The 26,058-nt window shown below is 37.8% G+C and overlaps 1 protein-coding gene across 1 annotated transcript in view; it reads right to left on the bottom strand.

The window, feature by feature from the left end:
• Positions 1–22,417, bottom strand: part of HMGCL (3-hydroxy-3-methylglutaryl-CoA lyase) — a 30,297-nt gene extending 7,880 nt beyond the window's left edge. The window contains exons 1-4 of the mRNA XM_053717256.1: positions 22,288–22,417; positions 15,332–15,415; positions 4,458–4,565; positions 2,345–2,440 (exon numbers count right to left, since the gene is read on the bottom strand). Of these exons, the coding sequence (XP_053573231.1) occupies positions 2,345–2,440; positions 4,458–4,565; positions 15,332–15,415; positions 22,288–22,365 (366 nt within the window). The 5' untranslated portion in view covers positions 22,366–22,417. The remainder of the gene's footprint in view (positions 1–2,344; positions 2,441–4,457; positions 4,566–15,331; positions 15,416–22,287) is intronic.
• Positions 22,418–26,058: the final 3,641 nt, after the last annotated feature.

Genomic DNA, 26,058 nt, shown 5'->3' with positions numbered 1-26,058 from the left:
CTATAGTGCTCTTGCTAATGTATAACATTGTTGCAAAACTGCTGCCATATAGTGTTGCAAACACGTGCACACTCCTGAGCGTTTGATGCGTAAATTTGATACTAGAAGTAAATGGGAAAGTTGTTTAAAATTGTATGCTCTATCTGTATAATGAAAGAAAAACATTGGGTTATATTTCCCTTTAAGGCAGGAACAATATTGACCAGACACTGCTGCCTGGAGAACTTTCCTGCCAAAAGCTGCCTCAGAAGAGACAAAAACATTTAGTAAAGGTTTGTAAGGAAGACCTAGTAGCTGCCTTACAAACTTGCTCTACTGTGGTCTCATTCCTGAAGGCCCAGGATGAAGAAACAGATGCGTAATTCGCTCAGGCAGAGTCTAACCCGTTTCTAAGTAAGCCTTTCGGATTAAGAATTTTAGACAAGAAGCTAGAGAAATTGTTGTAGCAGTCTGACCCTTATGAGGACCAGAAAAATAACGAATAAGGAAGAAGACTGACTAAAATCCTTAGTTGCCAGTAAGTAAATTTTAACAGCCTTCATCACATCCAAATTATGCAAAAGATGTTCTTTGGCATTTTTAGGAGCTGGACATAATGAGGGAACATCAACTCTGAGGAGAAAAACGTTTAATGTGGCTGGCAAACTGAAAAACAAAGTACAAAAAACACCCACACAATAAGGAAATTATATATACTGGCAATATTAAGCTCTTGTGATACAAGGTACATTTTACAGAAAGACTGTTGAAAAGATGTCAAGTGACAAAGATCGGAGGGGAGGAGGTGGGTGCTAAGTCGGCACCAAAAAATGAAACCCCTTGCAGCAGGAATGCAATTTACATCTACCCAAAGTGAAAAAATAAAATGTAAGAGAATGCTAATGCTATGATGTACCACTGTGCAGAAAAAAAGTTACAGTGCAGTTGTATTGAAGTAAGCACTCTAATAACAGAGCCTTTAAAGAGACATCCCCCTCAACATCACAACACAGTGCAAACATAATATAAATCTTACAGAATATGAGTAAGTGCTCATAGTCCCTATAGCCCTCTGTAAAGGTGTCTGTGGCAGAAACACATCCCCCGGCTATGATATACGTTAGTGTACCTACTAATAGCCTGTCTGCTGCTGTGAGTACTTACCTAATAAGCAAAATATATAGTGACCGGCGCCTAGGTAGAATACAAGCTCACTATATTAGATTTCCTAACAAAATCTATATAAGGAGATTACAAGAGATGATGACTATAGGAGCGCCAGAGGCAAACGTATTATTAAGGTCAACTAAATGATTCAACTTAAACAACTAACCATGAATATACATAGTGTGATGAATATACAATGTGTCATCATGACCAGATTCACATAAAAATATATAATAATTAATTTAATTACAAATCAAATGCAATCTAAATAAATAACATCAAGGAGGCTTATAGCAAATATTACCTAAGCATGTATAATTTATCATCACATTCATAACACTATGTATATTCATGGTTAGTTGTTTAAGTTGAATCATTTAGTTGACCTTAATAATACTTTAGCCTCTGGCGCTCCTATAGTCATAATCTCTTGTGAGTACTTACCTGATAGCACTTAGTCTACCGTGCTTACCCAGCTGCAGAACAAGCTGCTTACAGTAGACAAGATCATCCTGTGTCGTAAACACTAAAGCCCATCCTTTGTCGTAAACACTAACAAAGGATTTAAGGAGGAGTACACCGAGTCTGCAGGATAAGTCGCAGTGAAACCTGAGGCAGGCAAGTGGCAAACTCCCTGCAGGAGAATTACTCTTACTGCCATAGGTGTTGCTGGGATTTATCCTGCAGCCTCCTCTTGTTAGTGCATTAGACTACTCCTTCCTTAGATACTGCGACTACTCCTGTACACCTGTCTATCCTATTCCCGGGTCTCTGAGGGGAATAATCGGTCTCACATTGGTCTGAGAACCCCCAGCTATGCTTCTCTTGTGAAGGCAAAAAGTAAGACTGAGGTTATCAGGGAAGTGGGAGGGATTAAAAGCTCTTGGGATGTTGGGTATATTTTTTAAAGGAATTTTATTTCATCTTGTAGCATACATGGGTCAAAAAAGAAATATGGCAGTAGCAGTAATACAATCAATAATCACAGTTGGATATAGATCAGTAAATAGAACCATAAAGTTCTTGTTTTGCGGTTCATCAGTTGCCAATGTCCAATTGCAGCCTACGTCATAAGACTGTAAAGAGTTCTAGAGTTTGTTGGATATTTTTTGCATACCTCCTAGTGGAGGTTCATGGACTCTCACCACCTTATGAAAGAAAATAAACTATTCATTACAAGATAGGACATGATTCTTACCGCTGCCTGAAATCCTGTGAGATTTGGAGTAAGAACAGGGTAGTTGACATTTGGGAATTTTTTAATCCCCTCCATTATACTTATATGATCCGCCATCTAATAAAGAGACAAAATAAGTTTCAATTTAATTTCAATTATCAATCTGCAAACAAATCTGCATCTAGTTTATATGCAAACTATATAGCTTACCTGTGATCAAGACGTTGTCTAATTCAAGTACAAAGTATAATGCCTTGTGGTCAGGACTGTGTTTTACTCACGCAGAAGAAAAGGCTGTTCTGTAATTGAGACTTCTGTACACAGTACTATTTCTCTGTAATCCATCCGAAATCTATATAAAGTATGGCTCCTATGTGATCAGGCATTCTCTAATATATATATATATATATATATATATATATATATATATATATATATATATATATATATATATATATATATATATATATATATATATATATACACACACATATACACACACACTTTTATATGGTATGGCTATTTAATCAGGACAGTGTAATTCATATGCAAACTAAAGTTGCAATGTGGCTATTACTGGCCTCTGACAAACACAAACTGTAGATGCTTTGTAATTAACACTGCACATGATCATATACATCCTATAGTTACTTTTGTGATCAGAACTAAATCTGGTATTTAGAATAATAAAAACATTAGAATATCAGGGCTGAATCAGACTTATTTTTATGATATAGTCATTGGGAAACCTGAAACCAACAGTTTTAACTCATTATTGCCTCATCTATTTCTAACAACTGGAGGTTTGTAAGCACGTAGGAATCATGGGAAGGCATCATGCCACTCAAAATTTGGTGTTCCCACTAAATTTTGCTGCCTTATGGAAAAGCTTAGTTGGGCTAGGCCAAAATACACCCCTGGTGTAGCTTCTTTGTGGCCTTGGCTGTGTAACTCATGTACTAATCACAATGGCATTGATATTAGGATTGTGTCATGTCATAAAAAATTTATAGATGATGTATATGTAGAACAGGTCTGCTTCTGGGGCATTTACAAGGCATAGTTACTGACTGAACAGAATTGCCCCAGAGCTGTCTGATCTTTTCTGTGCTTCAAACTGAGAAAAAAAAAAAAAAAAAAGGACAATATTCCTATGTCCAACTTCATAGGCAACATATAGCTTCCCTGTAATCCCACTGATATTGGGCTAGAATACGAGTGGAGCGCTATTTAACGTTCCTGCGTTAATTTAGCTAGGAAGAGTATTTTTGTGCGTGTCGGGTTGCACTGGTAATATGAGATGAAAGTAAAAGGTTAGCATGTGTGTGAAACCTGATGTGGGTAAAAAGTTGAACTTGGAATATCGCAAATCCATTAACGTATTCCCCCAATTCAAAAGCGCTAAACCTGAAATGAAATATGAATGTTCCACATTCCATTGTTTTTCACATATATACTACATACACATCTACATACATGTGATTATTTTTTTTGCTTTATATATCTCCACACACACACATATATACACACAGCTTGAAATTTTCCACTAGTACCGGACGAGTAAGAATTTTGACTCTCCTCTCTGTAACATTAAATGGACTAGTTACGTTTTCCCTCTGGTATAGTAATTGGTATTCTATTACTTAAAGGGACAGTCTAGTCAAAATTAAACTTTAATTATTCAGATAGGGCAAACAACTGTCCAATTTATTTTTATTATCAAACTTGCTTTGTTCTCTTGCTATTCTTATTTAAAAGCTAAACCTAGGTAGGCTCATATGCTAATTTCTTAGCCCTTGAAAGCTAGACAGAGCTAGTTTATGTGTGCCATATAAATAACATTGTGCTCACTCCTGTGGATTTACCTAATTGGCTGAAATGCAAGTCTGTCAAAAGAACCAAAATAAAGGGGCAGTCTGCAGAGGCTTAGATACAGGGTAATCACAGAGGTAAAAAGTATATTAGTATAGCGGTGTTGGTTATGCAAAACTGGGGAACGGGTAATAAAGGGATTATCTATCGTTTTAAACAATTCAAAATTCTAGAGCAGACTGTCTCTTTAATTGGTATAGCTTAGGTTTCATTTTTTTTCTTTCTTAAACAGGATATAAGTAAGCTAAATTTGTGCACCTACCTGAGGCACCCATTTGGGAGACACAAAGCTGGTGGCCTCTATTGCTCTAAGTCCTGCTTCAGATAACATATCAATGAGTTGGATTTTGACTTCTGTTGGGACTATTGTCTGTAAAATATGTTTAAAAAATCCGTAATTGCATAAAGAAACTGGGAAAGACCCATACCATCTGGGTTTATAGCAATAACAAAATTATAAATCACACAAATAGAAAAATTGTAAGTAAATATCACAGATAGTATATCACAGATAGTTAGGCATATAAACTACCTCACTACCCAAATCAGTGCATGAATTTCCAAGATTCATAGTTTTGTGTCTTTTTCTAAAACCCATTTTAGCCTCTTTCAAATGGTATATATTAGTTGCTTGCAAAGATTTGTTCAATTTTACATTTTTTTTGCATATTCAGTTTTTATATTAATAATCACAATTATTTCCATGTTTAAAGGGAAACTAAAGTCAAAATTAAACTTAAATGATTTAGATTGTGCATGCAGTTTTAAGAGAGTTTCCAATGTACTTTGATTATCAAATTTTGCAGACTTTTGTCACTTTCTGAGACCCCAGCTCCTACCGAGCATGTGCATAAGTTAACAGTGTATACGAATACTATTCTGTGATTAACTGCTGGCTGTCACATGATACAGGGGGCCAACAAATGGGGGGGGGCAGATTTGTCAGAAAGAAAAGAAAAAAACACAATAAGTGTTATTGCATTTTCTTTTTATTATGTAATTGTTAATTGTACTATTCTACTGTATTTAATAGTTCTTTAATAAAAACTAGGAAATAAAATGTTCACTTATGGTTGAATAAATTGATTTTATTTGTTGAATAAAAACTTTATTAATATACATAAGGCAGTTGAAGCAATCAGCCTCCTGTTTCACTTTTGCTTTAAAGGGATATTCCGGTCAAAATTTAAATGCACATAGATGAATTACATCTTTGAATAGAAACAGATCTGCAATATACATGCATTGAAAAAATGCTTCCAGTAAAAGCTATCACTGTTTAAGTGTTAACATTTTTCTCTGCATGTGCATGTGAAGCATAGCTAGATATTCTCAGTGCACCCACATTTTACATACTGCAGCTGTTCAGAGCACTAGTGGGGCTTGTATCATGTCAGGAATTAACAAATTGAGTCATTAACAGATGATACAAGCACCTTAGGCTCTCTGAGTAAGTGCTGTGTTTAAAATGCTGGTGCACGGTGCATAGTTAAATACACTTTTGAAACAGCTATAGCTTTTATTAGAAACATTTTTGCTAATACATGTATATTACAAAAATGTTTCTATTCAAAACTGAAATGCATCCCATGAGGATTCCATTTTTGGCTGGAATGTCGCTTTAATTGCATATACTTCCCTAAAGCCTGAGAAAAGAGCGTTTCTTATCATTTTTCATGTGTTTGCTCAAAATCAGAGTTTTCTATCCAGAGAATTGAATTTATAATGTGAAGCCAAAAACCCAGGTTGAATGCAATATGTTTTGTACAGGAAACTGGACTGGATTGGAATGTTGACCTATGTTTCTACCTACTATACACTCGAAACAAAAACTGCTACTAAAATCCGTTTGCATTAAATGCTTTGCGGGCACAATTACATTTCAACACTGTCAAAGCAGAAAGGTGTATATAAAAATGATGAATCAACAACTGGGGACTTCCGGTTGAAGGCGGGACCAACAGGTAGCTGCAGGTGTACCTGAAGCTCCGCGCCTCCATGTGAGGCCTAAACCACCTACGACCTACGCTGTTCTCCCTTGGCCTACACTAGGCTTGGGTAAAAGGATTACGATCCGGCGAGGGAAGTCTACCGATACAGCCTAATGGTGCACGGTGGCTGGTGCACATCTATTACCCGGTGACGACCACTGCAGGATACCACCAAACTTCTCTCTAACCTGCTGGACTTTGCCTATCCCCCCAGGGTTTGTACTACAGCTTACCCGGACGTGGGACTGTCGGTGGGCTGCTTCTGGCCGTGCCGGACCCGGCCACGCTGGTCCCTGGGTGCCTGGTTTCACCCGACCTGGGGGTGCGTTGTTTTGGCCCACCTGGAGGGGCCATCTTGTCCGCGGCAACACCTGGGTCCCCTGGTGGTGACGCAAGGGCCGGTGTGTATGGTCCAACCCCGCCCTCCTAGAGTCTCGGATCTGCTGCATTGAGGCGTTTTGTGAGACTCCGCATTCGGCCGGCTTGGATTTTGCAGAAGGTGGTCCCGCTGGGCCTCCGTATTACTCACACATACGTCATCTTCGGGGAGCTCGCCTCACATTACGCTGCGCCGATAGTCCGCAAGGATAGCGGAGGCACTGAGGGAGGTACTAGCCTGGCAGAAGCGGTGACGGCCTACAAACAAGGTACTGTTCCCGGTCATTGGCCAAAATATACTAAGGTCTTGTCTTAATTTATATACCGTAAGCAACGGGACATTGTCAATGTTGCTGTGGGCTACAGGTTTACCTTCATCCTGTAGCTTTGGAGCCGGTTTTGCTAATTTGCCTACCCCTGAGTAAAAAAATATTTCTGGGTCCCCGAAAACGAAGTTAGGATCCTCAGGACAGGGGTCGGTACCGTGCTGTGCTATACAGGTCAAGACCTCTGGATTTCACTCCCTCTTGTTTTTGTTCTTGGTCACACTTATGACTGTGTCTGAATTGGAGCTATGCAGTACACTTGACTCTAACCACTGTAACTTTATGGTTTTTTATGGTTTTTCCCATCTATCAAGGTTCCCTAGCATGGCAAGTTCTACAACTAGACTTGATAAGTGAAGCGAAGGCTCAAACTAAAAAGTAAAAAGATATACAGAGGGCGACTCCTAGTGTGGAATTAGTAAGCAGAGTGTGAACCCACCAGCTTAACCCTTCAGAGATATACTCACAAAGTATAGAGCACACTGTAGTGCTAATGAAGCAAGCTGGGTATATTAAAAGTGGCCCAGCGCACATACCACTCTGGTGAAAGATGGTCCAATGTATTCAAAATGTTCAGATAAAAAATCCAGGAGACTCCAGATATATATAAAAAACACTTTATATAAAGATATAACAGTGTACAATAAAAATCAGTAGAATTCGCTACGCGTTTCTCAGAGCTACCACTCTGTTTCCTCAGGCAAGTTATACTGATCTAGAACTGAAGTCTCCTATTTATACATCCTCAAATAAATTAAAACATTGGTCACACCCAATCTACCAATTACTTATGCAAATGTTGCTATGGTGACCTTCACAATACAAACTGACTTTTCTTGATACCAGTATGTGAATATATAACCCATTGTATGCATGTACTTTAACATATACAGCTAGTATCAAAACAAGTATGTGGCAGATATTACAATATATCTCATAAACATTTCAGAAGAAAACATATATAGTTTGCACACTAGTGTTTCAGCAAAAAAACAAATACAGCACTCATATAGTCGGTTCATTAGATTTTCAGCAATCTCTCTTTATGAAAATGAATGCACTATTTATTTATATTCTATATGGTTAATAACTTCTTTATTTCCTGAGGATTTCTTTCCTCCCCTTTGTTCATAATAGAAAGTCTAATTTATTTATTAATTAAAAGTATCAGCTCGTTTGTTTGTATCATATATAAAGCTGTCAGCTTGTGGGTGTGTGTCATTAGCCTATCTCACACTCCCATATGTGTGGGTAATGGCTAGTGGGCGTGTATCATTTATCGCCGGTCTTTAAATACAATTCCTCAACTTTCTTCCTAATGTATTCTTACCCCTTTTGACATGATCTCCTACAATAAACTGTTTAAATGTAATCTGAATTTTGAAGGCTCAAACTAGGTTGCAAGAACTTGGGGGACTTAGTCCTACCAAGCAGACTTTCTGGTTTATTCAATGCTTTTTTTTTTTTTTTTTTTTTTTGGATTTTGCTTTTTGTTTTTCTTTTTGTTTTATTGCCTGGTTTTTTGTGTTCTAATTATTGACATATATTGTGCACTATGGAAATTTTTTGCTACAAATTTATATAGTTAATTTGGGGGGCTGTTTCTTGTGTTGCCTCTCTCTCTATTTAGACACTTAGTTGGGTTCTACACTAAGACACAGCATTTTTTTTTTTCACTAGATACACTTTTAACTGCCTGGGTTGTAAGAACCTGGGGGGGACACTTCTATTAAGCAGACTTTTTGGTTTTTCTTCAATGTATTTATTTTGATTTTTGTTCTTTGTTTTTCTTTTGTTTTTTGCTGTTTTTTTGTGTTCTAATTACTGATATATATTGTGCACTATGAAAGTTCTTTCTTACAAATTTATGGAGTTATTATGGGGGGTTGTTCCTTGTGTTGCCTCTCCCCCTATTTAGACACTTAGTTGGGTTCTATATTAGGACACAGCACCTTTTTTTCAAACTTCCTGCTGATACCCAAAGCCTCTAACTTGTTTTAGTGGCAGGCAAATTAGGAATGTCTGTCTGTTAGTCTGGAAACAATTTAAAATTTAAATTTAACATACAAGTAACATATTTCCACATTAGTACTTAGCACAGTTCCTTATTTAGAGGGTATACAACGTCAGATTCGTAAATCAAGGGTGCACCGTAATAAGGTGGGTTTACTCACAATAGTAGTAACTAAGTTAATATCTCCTTGGTAAGGGCATATAACTATTAAGCTACTTAACTCTCTTTAATTTGCACGAATATACGTTCTTTTGAAAGCACCTCTTTTAAGAGAGGAGAAGGAAAAAAGGGGAGAAAGGGACAAAAACACTTGACTGGAAGAGAGAGGGTAGGGTAGGGCAGAGCGGACTTTTCCTTTTTTTAGTTTTTTTTTGTTTTTTTTCTCGCAGAAGCACTTGCACTTTACTATTATTGTACAGAAAGTTCCGTAAGAGGAGTAAGACAGGCTTTAGATCCAAGAATAGGTAAGCCGGTAGAAACAGGCAGACATAGTTATATCTCTGGGGGCTCCGGCACACCATACCTGGTTTGGGACCCCGATACGCCTTACTCTCTGTCTCCCTCTCTCCTTTTCCCTTGCAATTTCCCCCCCTTTTTTTTTTTTTTTTTTTTTTTTTTTTTCTTTCTACTTCTTCCTCTCTCTTTATAAAGTCCTTGAATAATCTACCTAAAGGCCCTTCAGTACATGGACAGATACATGCTCCAAAGGAGCTCACCCTCCAATATGCCCCCCAAAGCTAAAGACAAAAAAGGGAGTGGCAGGACTCTGGATGTCAGCATTGACACTCCCCCAGAGAAAGGGAGCTCCTCGGGGAATAGTATGACAGAATATGCAGCGGAGGTGGCTAAAATTCTACTACCGCAATTTGATTTGATTAAGCGCGAGATTAGGAGCGAGATTTCTAATCTCACGGCCGAGGTTCGGCAGTTTTCATCAAGATTAGATGAGGCTGAAAACAGGGTGTCCGATTTAGAGGACAGGCTTAATATTCATGATTCCACTATGGATGCACATAGTAAAACGATTGTAGCGTTACAAGCAAAAATTGAAGATCTTGAGGATCGCTCAAGACGCAACAATCTAAAAGTGATTGGCCTCCCCGAGTTGCCAGAATTCCAAGATTTACTGAATTTTGCATCCAATACATTACCTAAGGCACTGTTGATTCCAGCTCCTGTCACTCCCTTTCAGATCGAGAGGGCACACAGAATAGGCCCACGCAGGGAACAAACCGAGGGCCAGAGACCGAGGCCTGTGATATTTAAGTTTGTAAATTTCCAAGACAAATTGCTATATCTTAAGTACTACAGGAAAAGTATGCCCTTAGTTTTGGACTCGCATAAGTTACTACTCTTTCAAGATTTCTCCTCTGAAACTCTATCTAAGAGAAGGGATATGTCCTTTTTCTATGGTAGATTACAGAAAGAAAATTATAATATCAAAATGCTTTACCCTGCAAAATTGATAGTATCCAAAGAAGGAATCTCTCATACGTTAAATAATGTCTTGGAGGCTGATAATTTTTGTCGAGAAGCAGGTGTTCCGTAAAATACCTTGAGTCAATATTACGGGTCCCCCCAGAAGTTTTTCTGTGGTTAAAAAGTACGGCTCTGTGTGGGTTTGTTTATTGGGTGTTTTTTTTTTTTTTTTTTTTTTTTTTTTTTTTTCTGTCTCTCTCTCTCTCTCTCTCTCGCTCCCTCCCCGTTCCCTTTTCCGCGCTCCCGCTGCCCTGGTTCCATTGCATTCGGAGGTCTTCTTCCTCCATATGAGTATGACAATAGAAGAAGGATTTGATGGCTCTTAATATTAATTTACTTTCCTGGAATGTTGGCGGCATAACCTCCCCAATTAAACGGAAATCTATAATAAAGTACTCAGGGAAATTCAACCCCGATATAGTTTTTCTTCAGGAACTACACTTGAAACCTCCAGAAATTCCTAAACTGAAGAGTAAATGGGTAGGGGAGGTTATAGCCGCTACTTCTACAACCAGGAAAAGGGGGGTGGCCATTTTGTTGAATCGGAATCTGGAGTATAAAATAACAAACACCGAAGTGGACCCTGAAGGCAGATTCCTGATTCTGGAGATTGTGATTAGAAAGATCAAATATATACTTTGTAATATTTATGGCCCTAACCAAATTGATCAGAATTTCTGGGCGTCCTTAATGGCTAGACTATATAGATTTATAGGGCGCAATTTAATTGTTGCAGGTGATTTTAATTTGACCGCTGACGCAACTCTAGATTGCTCTAAAAAGAGAGCCCTTAACAGCAGAGGTAGGAAAGTGCGCATTTTCCAGAAATTCTGCTCACAGTTGGGTTTAGTAGATATCTGGCGGGTACAGAACCCGGATGCGCGAGTATTCACATGTGTATCACATGCTCAGCAAGCTTTCTCTAGGATTGACTACTTTTTAGTGTCAGACTCGTTAATAAGCTGGGACTGGCTCACTAAGATTGAAGATATAGTTATATCGGACCACGCTGCCATCTCACTGCGTTGCAAATCTAACAGTTCGTATTTAGGGAACAAGCAGATATATTTTCCTAGATTTCTGAGTAACAATTCCAGTTTTCAAAACTGGCTACAAATTAAATGGGCAGATTACCATAAGATCAATGGTAACTACCTGGACAAAGTGGAAGTGTTTTGGGAGGCTTCGAAGGCCGTCTTACGCGGCGAAATTAAAGCATATATGATACACTGGAAGAAGAAGTGTAGTCAGGCGGTTAGACAGTGTGCAAATCAAGTAAAAAACTCGTTTAGAGCATATTTAAACGATCCTAGCAGGGAACACTGGGACGCTTATGTAAGGGCTAAGGCTTTCCGTGACATCCAGATCAAGCAGAATAGTGCACTAGAGGATCTCAGAACTAAAGCTCGATACAGTGGGTTCGTAGGTAGATCCGCTAAGTTCCTAGCTAGAATAGCTAAATCTTCACCTAGGCAGGTAATCTCTGCTATTAAACAAGGTACAAAGAGGTTCACGAGCCACCCCGACATCGAACGAGTGTTTTTTGATTTCTTTCAAGACCTGTACAAATCAGAACCGTCCAAGGAAGGACAGCAAATAAAATTCTGGTCGAAGATTAAGACCCCGAGACTAGCGCCGGAAGCCTTGGAAGCTATTAATGCCCCCATATCTGAGGAGGAGATCAGATCTGCAATTAAGAACGCCAAACCCAATAAAGCGGCCGGGCCCGACTCCTTCCCTATTGAATTTTATCGAATATTACAAGCTCAGGTGACCCCTATTTTGTCTAGGTTATTCAATTTTTACTTTTCAGATAATATCAGTTGCTCGCCTTCTTTTGCTGCGGCAAACATAACGTTAATCTTAAAAAAGGGCAAGGACCCGGAGCTTCCTAGTTCATATAGACCTATTTCTGTCCTTAATACTGACTACAAACTACTAGCATCTATTATAGCTTCCAGATTAAAGCCTTATATCGGGGACCTAATCCATGAGAATCAATCCGGATTCATGCCTGGCCGGAATCCTGTGCGAAACACTAGGAAATTATTAGTCCTCATTGAGTCTTATTGGAACAAACACAAGGTCCTTCATAGTAATGATATTCACGATAAGGCTATTCTTACGGTCGACGCGGAGAAGGCCTTTGACCGGGTCGGGTGGGACCATCTATTCACAACCCTAGAGAAGTTTGGTTTCTCCGGGTTTTTTCATAATTACATCAGGTTAATCTACAGTACCCCTACATCATCGGTCATTATCAACAACGTGACCTCCCAGCGATTTATTATGCATAGAGGGACCAGACAAGGGTGTCCGCTATCCCCCCTATTATTTAACATCAGTTTGGAACCGCTGGCCATACGATTACGGCAAGAACTAGAAGGTATTCTATTTGCAGGTGAAAAAATGGTCCTTCTATCATACGCGGATGATCTATTGATATGTCTATCAAATCTTTCGGTTTCGTTGCCAATTCTCCAGGATATTATTCAGGAGTTTGGTGAGATCTCCGGATTCCGGGTTAACACATCGAAATCAGAATTAATGTGGCTCTATAGACATCCACTAGGTGACGTATCACATCCCTTCGTCGAAGTCTCTCAGATTAATTATTTGGGGCTTTATATCTCCAGAAATCCAGAGGATTGGTACAAGTTGAATTACGCGTTCGGGGTTAGCCGCTGTAAAAAAAAACTGGATGAATGGTCCTCACTGCCTATCTCATTATCTGCACGGGTAACATTAATTAAATCAATTATTTTCCCGAAACTTATGTACATATTTCAAAATATTCCGATATTCTTACACCACAAAGACATTGTCGCATTTAATAGAGCTTGTTCCAGATTTCTATGGAAAGGGAGTAAACCACGGATTGCCGTTCATCGACTCATGAACTCTAAGTTGGCCGCCGGCCTTGCACTCCCTAATATCCAGATGTATAATCTAGTGACCATAGCTAGATTTGCTTTAGATTGGATAACGGGTAAGGACCAGATCTCGGCATCCATTTGGGAGTCGCGGGTTGTGGCCCCGTTTAATCTGAAGGCTCTATTACATTGTCCGATGACTTCTCTTCCTTCGAACATATTTAGTCTGTCCACGTTTAGGAATATAATCATAGCATGGCAAAGGTTGTGTTCCGCGTTAGATTACTCCCCTTATCTCACACAATATTTACCCATATGTGGGAACCCCAATTTCTGTCCCGGACTCTCAAGTCAGATATTTAAAGACTGGGATATGAAAGGCTTAAATACTATGAGTCAATTTCGGAGTCCTGATGGATATTTATTATCCTATACTGAAATTGCAAATAAATTCAATTTAGGGCCGCGAGAATTTTACGCCTACCTTCAAGTCAGACATTTCTTACAGGAGCTGCAAAATAACTTTGGTAATAACTGGTCTTTGGGCGAATTACAGCCCAGGATCTCCCTATATGCAGCAGGGAAATTTGGAATTTCCCCATTATATCAACTTGCAACCCAGAAAGCTTCTGATTTTCAGGTAGGCGAGATGATCACTAAATGGTCTACCCAATTCCCCGATATAGATGAGCAAACCATCGTAGGAAGTTTTAAAATTATTCAACAGAATTGGATCCCCACCGTTTGGAGAGAATCCCAGATAAAAATCGGGCTTAAGAGGTATTTTACCCCTGGCTTGCTTTCGAAATGGTACAATGCTAGGGTCCTATGCTCCAGATGCTCGTGGATGGATGCAGACTTATTCCACTGCCTATGGGGTTGCTCCAAAATTCAACAATTCTGGAGTAAGATCGCATATTGGATGACCAGGGTCTTAAATCTGGAGCACGAGCTAGTCCCCATTGAGATTTTCTTTTTAGTGAGATATCAAGGTCGTAAAAAAAATTACCGTCTGATAAACACAATAATACTAACGGGACGCAATCTCATTCTTAAACTATGGAAGTCAAGCTCGGCTCCCACATTGGTCCAACTCAAAGCGGCGGTAGTCAGTCAATACACAACAGAGCAGTACAATATGCCCTCCCCGCACGATCAATACTTGCCCGCGTTTTTTAGAAAATGGGAGAAACTTATAAGATCCCTACCCCCAGCTTATCAGAAAAAAATGATTAAACCCTTTAGGGAATCGGCCTATGTTCTGACAAATATTCTAGCAGGCCATTTCCCCGGGAACTGGGTGGGGGACGCGGAGTGAGGGTTGGGGGGGGGGGCGATTTGTGAGAGGGAACCCCTCTTTTCCTTTTTTTTTTTTTTTTTTTTTTTTTTTTGTGTGTGTGTTCTCTGTTTTGGTGTGACCTGGTTAGTTTGCACTTTGTGGTATTACGGTTAATGGATGAATCTGTATCTTTCTTGATTTTATAGTGCTGGGGCAGGGTGGGGGGGAGTGGGGTTCTCGGGTTCAGGGAGCTCAGGCGTATTGGGGCGGGTGTGCCGGAGCTCACTATGCATTTCCAAGGTGGGGTCATGTTTGCACAAGTAGGCAGTAGTACAATTATACAGACGAATTTTGGATTAGTTCGGTCTAGAAGATTAGTGACCGCCTGTAATTTGGGGTAATGTCTTTCTGTATATGATGGTCGTTTCTAGGGTTTCAGTATATATAATATATGGCTAGATACTGTAATGTTGAGATCATTAGTAATCGCTGGGTGGAGACACCCAGCGTCTTAGATGTAACTTGTTACAACACATCTGCGGTGTACTCTCTTATTTTAATGTATTAGTAATTTTTTGTAAAAATTGTTCATGTGTATAAAATTATGCTTATGTTATTACTTTTTTTTTGATACAAATAAAACATTTAAAAAAAATAAAAAAAAAAAATAAAAAAAAATGATGAATCATATATGCAGGTGCCTGCTTATAAGTGTAACATTAGCGGGGTCTCCCTAAGTACTATACTAAATAGTACACAGTGCACTTTACAGTTACCTGATAGACTCGCCTTATACCTTTTCATTTTGTAAGCCATCCCTGGGTCCAACTTCAACAATCTTCACTTCTCTTGGGAACGAATGAGTAGGCAAGGCACTAATCTACAAAACAAAATGGCCTTACAAAGTTAATCTGATCAGCATGAAAGGGAAAGTTATTACAATGAAACAATCAATTAAGATACAAAGATGTTGCACCGAACAAAGGAAATCAAATCAGAGGGGGAGAACAAAAAAGGTTGATCATCTATCATTCGTAAATGGCTCAGGGTATCACATAATTTGCATCTATGCAGTTAAAAACATCGACTAGAAATGAATGATACAATGTGAGTTGTATACGCCGGGCACAATTCACTACTCTTAGCTGCATTACAAGTACTGTATAAAGACAAAGCTTTTTACTGTAATTTGCTAATCTAAACTGCTTTTATGTCCTTACTGTATTTAACTGTTTTTCAATTAGTATTTTATGTCACATTCATAAAACGTTATATTTGTAATTAACTGTTTAGAGAAACATAAAAGGACATGGAAGTGATATATAGTTTAAAGGGATACTAAACACAATTTTTTTTCTTTAATGAGTCAGATAGAACATGCAATTTTAAGCAACTTTCTATTTTACTACTATTATCAATTTATCTTCGTTCTCTTGCTATCTTTATTTGAAACTCAGGAATGTAAAGCTTAGGAGCCGACCCATTTTAAGTTTTAAGATATAGGTCCTCTTAACATTCTTAAAGTTTGTTAGCCTGAGCATAAATTTGTTGATGTGGCTGGCCTTTCATGGCAAAATTTATGCTCAGGCTAACAAACTTTAAGAATGTTTCTTATCAAAATTGCCAGAGAAATGAGTGTAAATAAATTGTATAGCCTATGTACAATTTATATAGGAGTGCCCTTTTGCTGTATCTGTACAGAAGAAATAGTTTGTTTTCTAAATGTGAAACAAAATTATGCTGAATAGAATATGTATTTTACGCCATCTTGTAACTACTTTATATATTATTAAAGTGGTTGTAATGTATTACCTTTGGCAAGTGAGGTATCTTGTACCTGTAAAGCAAATTATTATAAAAGTTGTGGATGTCTTAGTATTAATAAATAATGAGTTAAAAACATAGATTACTAGGGAAAAAAAAAACTTAAAAATTGGAGGAACATTGATTTAAATGTTAACTAAAATTGTTGAAATATAGAATGTTTTGTATTAGTACATTGTATACTGTTTGATGATGATAATTTGCTAAATTGTATATATTTTTGTTTGAAAATGTTAATAAAAATGTCCTCCTCTAACTCAGTGGCTACAAGAAGTTGATTTCGTACTGTGTCTTGAAAAATTGCATTACAGTTATGGGGACAAACTAGACCACTTCCACTTTCTGAATGTAGCCTTCCTTTGGGAGTAGAAATAATATAACATGTTGTGTTGACTGTATTATTCCCTGTAAAACTCTTGACTAATAAGGTTTATACTTTTATGGGGAAATTGCTTGCCTATATGGAAATTAACCCTTGCTTAGCTATTTTTAAATTAGTTTTCTCTCTCCATTTTGTTCTTGCAATAATTATGTAAAGTTGTATAGTCTCTGACATAATAATCATGGTTTCATTACTATGTACCCCACTTTCATTGTACCCCCTTTTTTCCCTATTAGTAACAGGTTGTATTAATCCATATGTCTGAAAATTTTATTCTGCTAATGTGTTACTTTGTTCTTTTGAAAAAGCAATAAAGAGCATTTCACTAAAAAAAAAAAAAAAATCCTCCTGAGTTTACAGTAATTTTACCATTAACCCCTAGTCGCCATCACATTACATGCCGTCCTAAAAGCACTAGGCTTAAAACTTCCGTTAGGATGGCAAAGAATGCCCAACCATTTTTGGCGTCCTGCACCCTCCTACTTTTAGGCTATGGAAAAAACGAATGGGGGCGTTCCTAGCATCGTAGGCAGTCCCCCATGATCCAATCCGGGCATTTATATCATGTGATCAAACCAACAAGTTTTTAGATGCCCCCAGCATGAAGGGGTTAAGAATCTCAAGTTCCACAGGCACAAAGTACGTCTTTAAAAAGCCTGTGCTTTCTATTCAAAAAAGATGTGCAAGAGTACATGCTCACACCTTAGTGGGAATGGTGTTTTGGGTATGGTTTGTTTTTACGGATGGCTGCTCACGGCCCAGTTTAATTACAGGCAGTGTGGCCACAGTATAGAGGATAGTAATGGGGACATTTGGGCCTCAAAACGTAGTCACCAGGCACCAAAATTAAATCTCTATGAGTACAGCTGAAACGCGTTAGACTGGCACACACACAGCCATGCAGTTTCTTGTTTTTTACTTTGAAAATGATTTTAAACTGATGAAATAAAAGTTTGATGATTTTATTCCCTGTAAGCGATCCAGCTTATTTTTCATACAAAACTTAAAAGTGCACCAGTAGCAGGCTTTTGCTCCCAGTTTAGGATATGCACCATGGAGATAAAGTCACATATGACAGAGTCTTGGGCCGAAGACTGGTGGCAGATGCAGAAGAAGCTGTAGGAACTTACACTTATGGAGTGAGAAGCCGATGTTTATACACTTAAAGGGACATTATACACTAGATTTTTCTTTGCATAAATGTTTTGTAGATGATCCATTTATATAACCTATACAGCTTCTTTTTTTTTTTTTAATGTATAGTTTTGCTTATTTTTAAATAACATTGTGCTGATATTTAGACTCCTAACCAAGCCCCAATGTTTTAGAAGAATACTGATGTATACCTACTCCAGCTTGCTCCTGTTTGTGTAAAGAGTCTTTCATATGCAGAGGAAAGGGGAGGGGGGAGTGTGTTTTTTGGTATAGACCCACTTGCAGTGGGTGTTCCAGCTAACCTTTTCAACAATGTTAAGCTTCTAAGTAAGTTTTTAAAAGGTTTTATACTGGATTTTTAGATTAGTAGCTTTGCATATTATTCTTTATAGTAGTGTCTATTACATGCAGTTAAATGAAAATTGGTGTATACTGTCCCTATCAGCAACACAGTGAACCATTACAAAGTAAGTTAGCCTGTGAGGCTTAAAGGGACAGTAAACAACTTGAAATCTGTATACATAATGTTTAATTATGTGCTATGAAACAACTTTGTAATATATTTTCATTAATAATTCATCCCCTTTTCATGTAATTTAGCTCAGAAAATTGAGACATTTCTAATAATCAGAACTTGAAATGCTGACATCTCAAGGCTAACTATGCAATATAGCTCTCCCCAATTGGCTTTATCAGATAAAAACAGCAAAACAATTTGCTTTATACAAACTTTATTACCATGGCTAGCCTTGTTGTCTGCAGACTAAAGCCCAGATTGGCTCCTTCAAATAAGACAATGGTGGGTGGAGTTTGGCTATTGAAAAATAATCGCAGTAAAAAGGATGTTCATTTGTTTAAAACATTAAAATACTTGGCTGATGTGTTTTTCTGTAAATATCATGTAATTAATGTTCACAAATATTTGAAAGTGTGTCCACCATTCTATACTAGCGAGATTGTTTGTGCAAAGCCTTCCACACTGAGTCTGAATTATCGCATAGAGTGCTTTGAGAGGGGTTGTTGTATCTTCGGACTGTATAATCAAATAAAAGGTAGAATTATTTTTTAAAATACTTGCACTACATATTTATGTAAAAAAATAATACAGCATTCACATGTAGTCTTTGAAAAGATTAATGCAAATGTGCTTTGCAGCAGATTTATATTTACTATCACTTTAAACCACCTTTATATACAGTAAAGCCCTTGCTTGGTCTCCAGACAGTTGTGCAACTAGCTCCTCAATATTATCCCTGACTCCAAAGTTTAATAAAATCTGTCCACTCCCTATAATACAACATGAAGAGGTATTATATATACAGAAATTACTGAATGTAGATTAAAAATTCTAGGATGCCGGGTGAAGTTCCATTTTATTTTTACTTCTGCAGTGCATAGTACACTGTATACACAACTTTCCTATTTCTGTAAAGCTTTGTGCCTATGGATTAAAGGAATAGTCTAATCCAAATTAAACTTTCATGGTTCAGATAGAGCATGCAATTTTAAGCAACTTTCTAATTTACTCCCATTATCAATTTTCTTTGTTCTCTTGCTATCTTTATTTAAAAAAGCTGGAATAGAAGCTTAGGAACAAGACCATTTTTGGTTCAGCACTTGGGTAGCCCTTGCTGATTGGATGTCTACATCAGCAAGCGCTACCCAGGTGCTGAATCAAAAACGGTACGGCTCCTAAACTTACATTCCAGCTTTTTAAAATAAAGATACTAAGAGAACGAAGAAAAATTGATAATAGGAGTAAATTCTAAAGTTGCTTAAAATTGCATGCTCTATCTGAATCCTGAAAGTTTAATTTTGACTAGACTATTCCTTTAAAGGATACAATGATGCAAAGATAAAATGCAATAATGTATTCAAGCATCTTTCTATTGCACACATGCTTGCCTGTAACTGTGGGTTTAACCCCTGTAAAGGGATTTAAAACATGGTTAATGTGCTGAATAGGACATGACTCTAACATGCACACATTAAGAGATTAGGTCCCTGTATTCAGATTTTCTAAATGCTTTGACATTGGAGCAGGGGAGAGCACAAAGCTTTTTTTTTTTTTTTTTTTTTTTTTAAATAAAGTTATAACCTATAGAATACAGACTTCAAAAATGCAAATAGCCTATGCTAAAGTCAAGAGAATGTATTTATCTTAATAGATTGTATGGTGTATACACCACACTTTGTATCAAAAACACAGAAGAGTAGTCTCTAATGATTTACTTATTTTTTTATTCCAGTTATTTTTTTATTATTATTATTTAAAGTAACATGGAAAAAAAATGATTTCATGATTCAGATACAAGATAACATTTGTAAACAACTTTCCTATTTACTTGTTGAAGGAGCAGCACTGGAATCTGGCTGAACACATCTAGTGAGTCAATCACAAGAGGCATTTATGTGCAGCCACCAATCACTAACTAGCTCCCAACAATACTACATACATTTGAAAGTTAAAGTCCAATAATAGTTTAAAAAAATGTAATGCTCTAATTCTGCACAAATATGTGTTTGACCTACGCAAAGGGGTTACACACACAGCAGTAACACACAGGGCCAGAAATGCACTAGTGATCCAATCAGCAGTGCTAGTTTCTTCTAAACACATGTGGTTGACTACAAGTGGAGCGCTTAAAGGGACACTAAACCCAAAAAAAAAATATTTCATGATTCAGATAGAGCATGTGATTTTAACCAACTTTCTAATTTACTCCTATTAACAATTTCTTCGTTCTCTTGCTATCTTTATTTAAAAAGCAGGAATGTGATGCATAGGAGCTGGACCATTTTTGGTTAAGAACCTGGGTTAATCTTACTTATTGGTGGGTAAATGTAAGCCTCCAATAAGCAAGCGCTATCCATGGTGCTGAACCTAAAATGGGCTGGCTGCTAAGATTTACATTCCTGCTTTTAAAATAAAGATAGCAAAAATTGATAATAGGGGTAAATTAGAAAGTTGTTTAAAATTGCATGCTCTATCTGAATCATGAAAAAAGAAATTTGGGAAATTACAAGTGGCTGGTTATTGCTACCACAAGCTTGCGGTAGCAATTAGTGGTTATAAAATTAACTAGCGATCAGATCTCTGGTTAATTGTATAAATCTACCCCAAATGGCCCAAAAATACTGTGTAGTGTAGTATATTAAAAAATAAAGATGGCAGTGTCTTATTTATTTAATAAAATTACTGCACTAGGCAGTATTTTGGGGTTAAAGTTGGTGGGAGTGTTAGAAAAAAAACGGTACTGAAAAGTTCCATTACATTACGGTCTATAGGAACTGTGTGTTCCCAGTAAATATATATGTATTATTTATATATATATATATATATATATATTTATGTGTATATACCTATAAATATATATCAGCATATACATATATATTTATATATGCTGCGCAATTTACCCTCTTTGCTGACGTTGACGTTCTGATGCCGTCTCTGACGGCATCAGAATGAGGCTCCCATTGGAGCCTATGGAAGTGCGCTCTCGTGAGTGCAATATGAACGCGAGCTCATGTTCTCATTGTGATTTACTTGTAATACCAGCACACATTATCGTGCGCTGGTATTACAAAGTGGAGCACTAATTTTAGCGATCCACTTGTTATCTAGCCCATAATAGTAGTATGTTGCTAGTCTTAAAGGGATACTAAACCCAAATTTTTTCTTTCATGATTCAGATAGAGCATGCAATTTTAAGCAACTTTCTTATTTGCTCCTATTATCAAATTTTCTTTGTTCTCTTGTTGTCTTTATTTGAAATAACAGTAATGTAAGGTTAGGAGCCGGCCCATTTTTGCTTCAGCACCTGGGTAGCGCTTGCTGATTGGTTTGCTACATTTAGCCACCAATCAGCAAGTGCTACCTAGGTTCTGAACCAAAAATGGGACCGCTCTTAAGCTTACAGCCTAGCTTTTTAAAATCAAGATAGCATGTGAACGAGGAAAAATTTATAATAGGAGTGAATTAGAAAGTTGCTTAAAATTGCATGCTGTACCTGAATCAAGAAAGACAAAATTTGGGTTTAGTATCCCATTAAAATGATATGCTCTAACGAATTAAAGCATGTTATTTGCAACTATTATGGCCCTCTAAACTGAACAATAAAGAATAAAGGCAACTATTTTAAAGATGTACAGTAGGCTTATGAAATAGGCAAGTTGAGCTAAATTACTTTCGTATTACAATGAGAAGCAGACCCATAAGTACCCGAATATTATAAATGACAGGTATGCATTATTCTATGCTACTTAAAAACTTTGCACAGATTCTTAAAAACCCTTATTTCATTACAGTTGTACTTATGTTTATACGAGTGAAGTCCCCTTAGATTAGAAGTATACTACATAAATACAATAAGTTCCGTGCCCTCTCTGACCTGACGAGAGCCGACCCCAGGAATCCAACGTATCCCCAACCCCCATGGTACTGCTCTTCTTGCAGTCACTGCCAGCATTTTATCCTTGGGTGATAAATAGGCACTTCCGCTTCCGTATCACGTGATCAAGTTATTAAGGAAGTGGAGGTCTTCGGACCACGTTCATTGCGTTGCTCTCCTAGCAATGTGTCGACTCGGTTTATAATGTAGGATATATTAAAATTCGACATTTATCTAATAAGACAGTGATACGATCTCATCTATAACGTGCTTCATGCACGAGCAAGTTAAGAAACGACGCTTAACGAAAAGAATAAAACAAGTGGTTTCAAAACAGACGAGAGTTGAACAGTGAACAATGTGAAAATACTGTTGCACTCTGTCTTCTTACAAACAACAAGCACACAGTACTATTGAGCATTGAAAAATATCCCTTAGTTCTAATGTGCTAAATTTGTGTAATGTTAACGTATTCTTGAACTATAAGTTTACTGCTAGTTAGCAGCTCAGACATAAGTGAGAACAATTCCAGTTGTATATTATGGTGCTGTGCTGTCAATAGCATCTTCCCCTTTTGGTCAGGGAGATAAGTGGATATTGGAGGTTCAGTTAGAACAATTTTAGAGCAGAATTTTAAGATTAAAGGGACACTAAACACTTTGAAATTGTAGTATAAAATGCTTAATTATGCATAGTAAAACAACTTTGCAATATACTTTCATTTTGCCCGCCTTTCTGTAATTTAAGACTGTAAATTGTGTTGTTTTTTCCCAATCCTGAAAACTGAGAGTAGATAGGTTTCACAAGCCAAACCTTGCCACATACCTCTCTAGTTTGCTGTTTGTTATCTTTTCTGCTGAAGCCTAACAGAGATTTCCTCAGCACAATGACAATTGCAATCCACATCATCTCCAGACTCAAGTCCAGATTGGATCCTCTAAATAGGAAAGTGGTGGGTGCAGTTTGAGCATTGAAAACCAATTGTAGCAAAATAACAGCTAGATTACGAGTTTTGAGCGCTATAGGGATTTTAACGACCGCCACAAAAGCGGCGTTATTTCACCTCCCTATAGCTCTGATTACAGATTTTGAAAAAGCAGGCTTGTGCGGGCGATATGGTGGCGTTGAGTTCCATACCACACCGAAAACAAGCGCTGCTTTGACGTGCTCGTGCACGATTTCCCCATAGACATCAATGGGGAGAGCCGACAAAAAAAAGTCTACCTGCGATCGCAGAAACAAAAGCTCTGTAACGCAGCCCCATTGATGTCTATGGGGAAAAGGAAATAATGTTTAAACCTAAAACCCTAACATAAACCCAGATTCTAAACACCACTAATCTGCTGCCCCCAACATCACCGCCACCTACATACAGTTATTAACCCCTAATCTGCCGTCCCCAACATCGCCGCCACCTACATAAAACTATTAACCCCTAATCTGCCGCTCCCGATGTCGCCGCCACTATACTAAAGTTAGTAACCCCTAAACCTCTGGCCTCCCACATCACTACCACTAAATAAATCCATTAACCCCTAACGTAAGCCTAACACCCACTAACTTTAACATAATAAAAATATAGCTAAATTAAATTTACAATTATTAACTAAATAAACCTATTAACCCCTAAACCGCCAGCCCCCCCACATCGCAACAAGCTAAATTAAACTATATTAACCCCTTAACCCCTAAACCCCTAATCTGCCGCTCCCGATGTCGCCGCCACTATACTAAAGTTAGTAACCCCTAAACCTCTGGCCTCCCACATCACTACCACTAAATAAATCCATTAACCCCTAACGTAAGCCTAAACCTAACCCCCCCTAACTTTAACATAATTAAAATAGAGCTAAACTAAACTTACAATTATTAACTAAATAATACCTATTTAAAACTAAATACATATTTACCTGTGAAATAAAACCTAAACTAGCTACAATATAACTAATAGTTATATTGTAGCTAGCTTAGGTTTTATTTCACAAGTAAGTTTGTATTTATTTTAACTAGGTAGACTAGTTAGTAAATAGCTATTAACTATTTACTAACTACCTAGTTAAAATAAATACAAACTTACCTGTGAAATAAAACCTAACCTGCCTTACACTAAAACCTAACATTACAAAAAAAAATAAACACTAAAATTACTAAAAATAACTAAATTACATAAAAAAACAAACACTAAATTACAAAAAATAAGAAACAAATTATCAAAAATAAAAAACAAACACCCCCCAACAGTAAAACCCACCACCCCCACAACCAACCCCCCCAAATAAAATAACTAAAAAACCTAAGCTCCCCATTGCTCTGAAAAGGACATTTGTATGGGCATTGCCCTTAAAAGGGCATTTAGCTCTTTTACATGCCCAGACCCTAATCTAAAAATAAAACCCACCCAAAAAACCCTTAAATAAACGTAACACTAACCCCCGACTATCCACTTACAGTTATTGAAGTCCTGCTTGAAGGATCCATCCAGCTGGCAAGAAGTCTTCATCCAGGTGGCCTCTTCGATCTTCATCCAGCCGGCGAAAGTCCTCATCCAGGCAGCGAGAAGTCTTCATCCAGACGACATCTTCTATCTTCATCCATCCGGCGCAGAGCAGGTCCATCCTGAAGACATCCGGCACAGAGCATCCTCTTCATACGGTCGCCACCGTAAACTGGAACGTCAATGCAAGTGACGTCATCCAAGATGGCGTCCATTGCATTCCTATTGGCTAAAAGATTTCAATCAGCCAATAGGATTAGAGCTGCTAAAATCCTATTGGCTGTTCCAATCAGCCAATAGGGTTTGAGCAGCTCTAATCCTATTGGCTGTTCCAATCAGCCAATAGGATTAAGCTCTCATCCTTAAAAGGGCCTTTTGTGGGGCATTGCCTCAAAATAATTCAGCTCTTTTCCCTTTAAAAAAAATACAAACACCCCCAACAGTAAAACCCACCACCCCCACAATCAACCCCCCCAAATAAAATAACTATCTAAAAAAACCTAAGCTCCCCATTGCCCTGAAAAGGACATTTGTATGGGCATTGCCCTTAAAAGGGCATTTAGCTCTTTTACATGCCCAGACCCTAATCTAAAAATAAAACCTACCCAAAAAACCCTTAAATAAACGTAACACTAACCCCCGACAATCCACTTACAGTTATTGAAGTCCCGCTTGAAGGATCCATCCAGCCGACAAGAAGTCTTCATCCAGGCGGCCTCTTCGATCTTCATCCAGCCGCCGAAGTCCTCGTCCAGGCAGCAAGAAGTCTTCATCCAGACGACATTTCTATCTTCATCCATCCGGCGTGGAGCGGGTCAATCCTGAAGACATCCGGCACGGAGCACCCTCTTCATACGGTCGCCGCCGTAAACTGGAACTTCAATGCAAGTAACGTCATCCAAGATGGATCCCTTGCATTCCTATTGGCTGAAAGATTTCAATCAGCCAATAGGATTAGAGCTGCTAACATCCTATTGGCTGTTCCAATCAGCCAATAGGATTTGAGCAGCTCTCATCCTATTGGCTGTTCCAATCAGCCAATAGGATTGAGCTCTCATCCTATAGGCTATTGGCTGATTGGAACAGCCAATAGAATGAGAGCTGCTCAAATCCTATAGGCTGATTGGAACATCCTTAGGCAGTCACCATCAGTAGTCTTATTTATCTTTTTCATTGGCTGTGTATATTTTGTTTAGTTGTAGGTCTGCAAAAACCCTGCAAACCCATATTTTTAAATAGATTTGTGATTTATGTTTATAAAATTTAGATATTCCAGA

This window comes from Bombina bombina, chromosome 6, assembly GCF_027579735.1.
Source record: "Bombina bombina isolate aBomBom1 chromosome 6, aBomBom1.pri, whole genome shotgun sequence".
NCBI lineage: Eukaryota > Metazoa > Chordata > Amphibia > Anura > Bombinatoridae > Bombina > Bombina bombina.
Note: the sequence above shows the minus strand (reverse complement) of the source record. Positions and strands in the feature narration are given on the sequence as shown.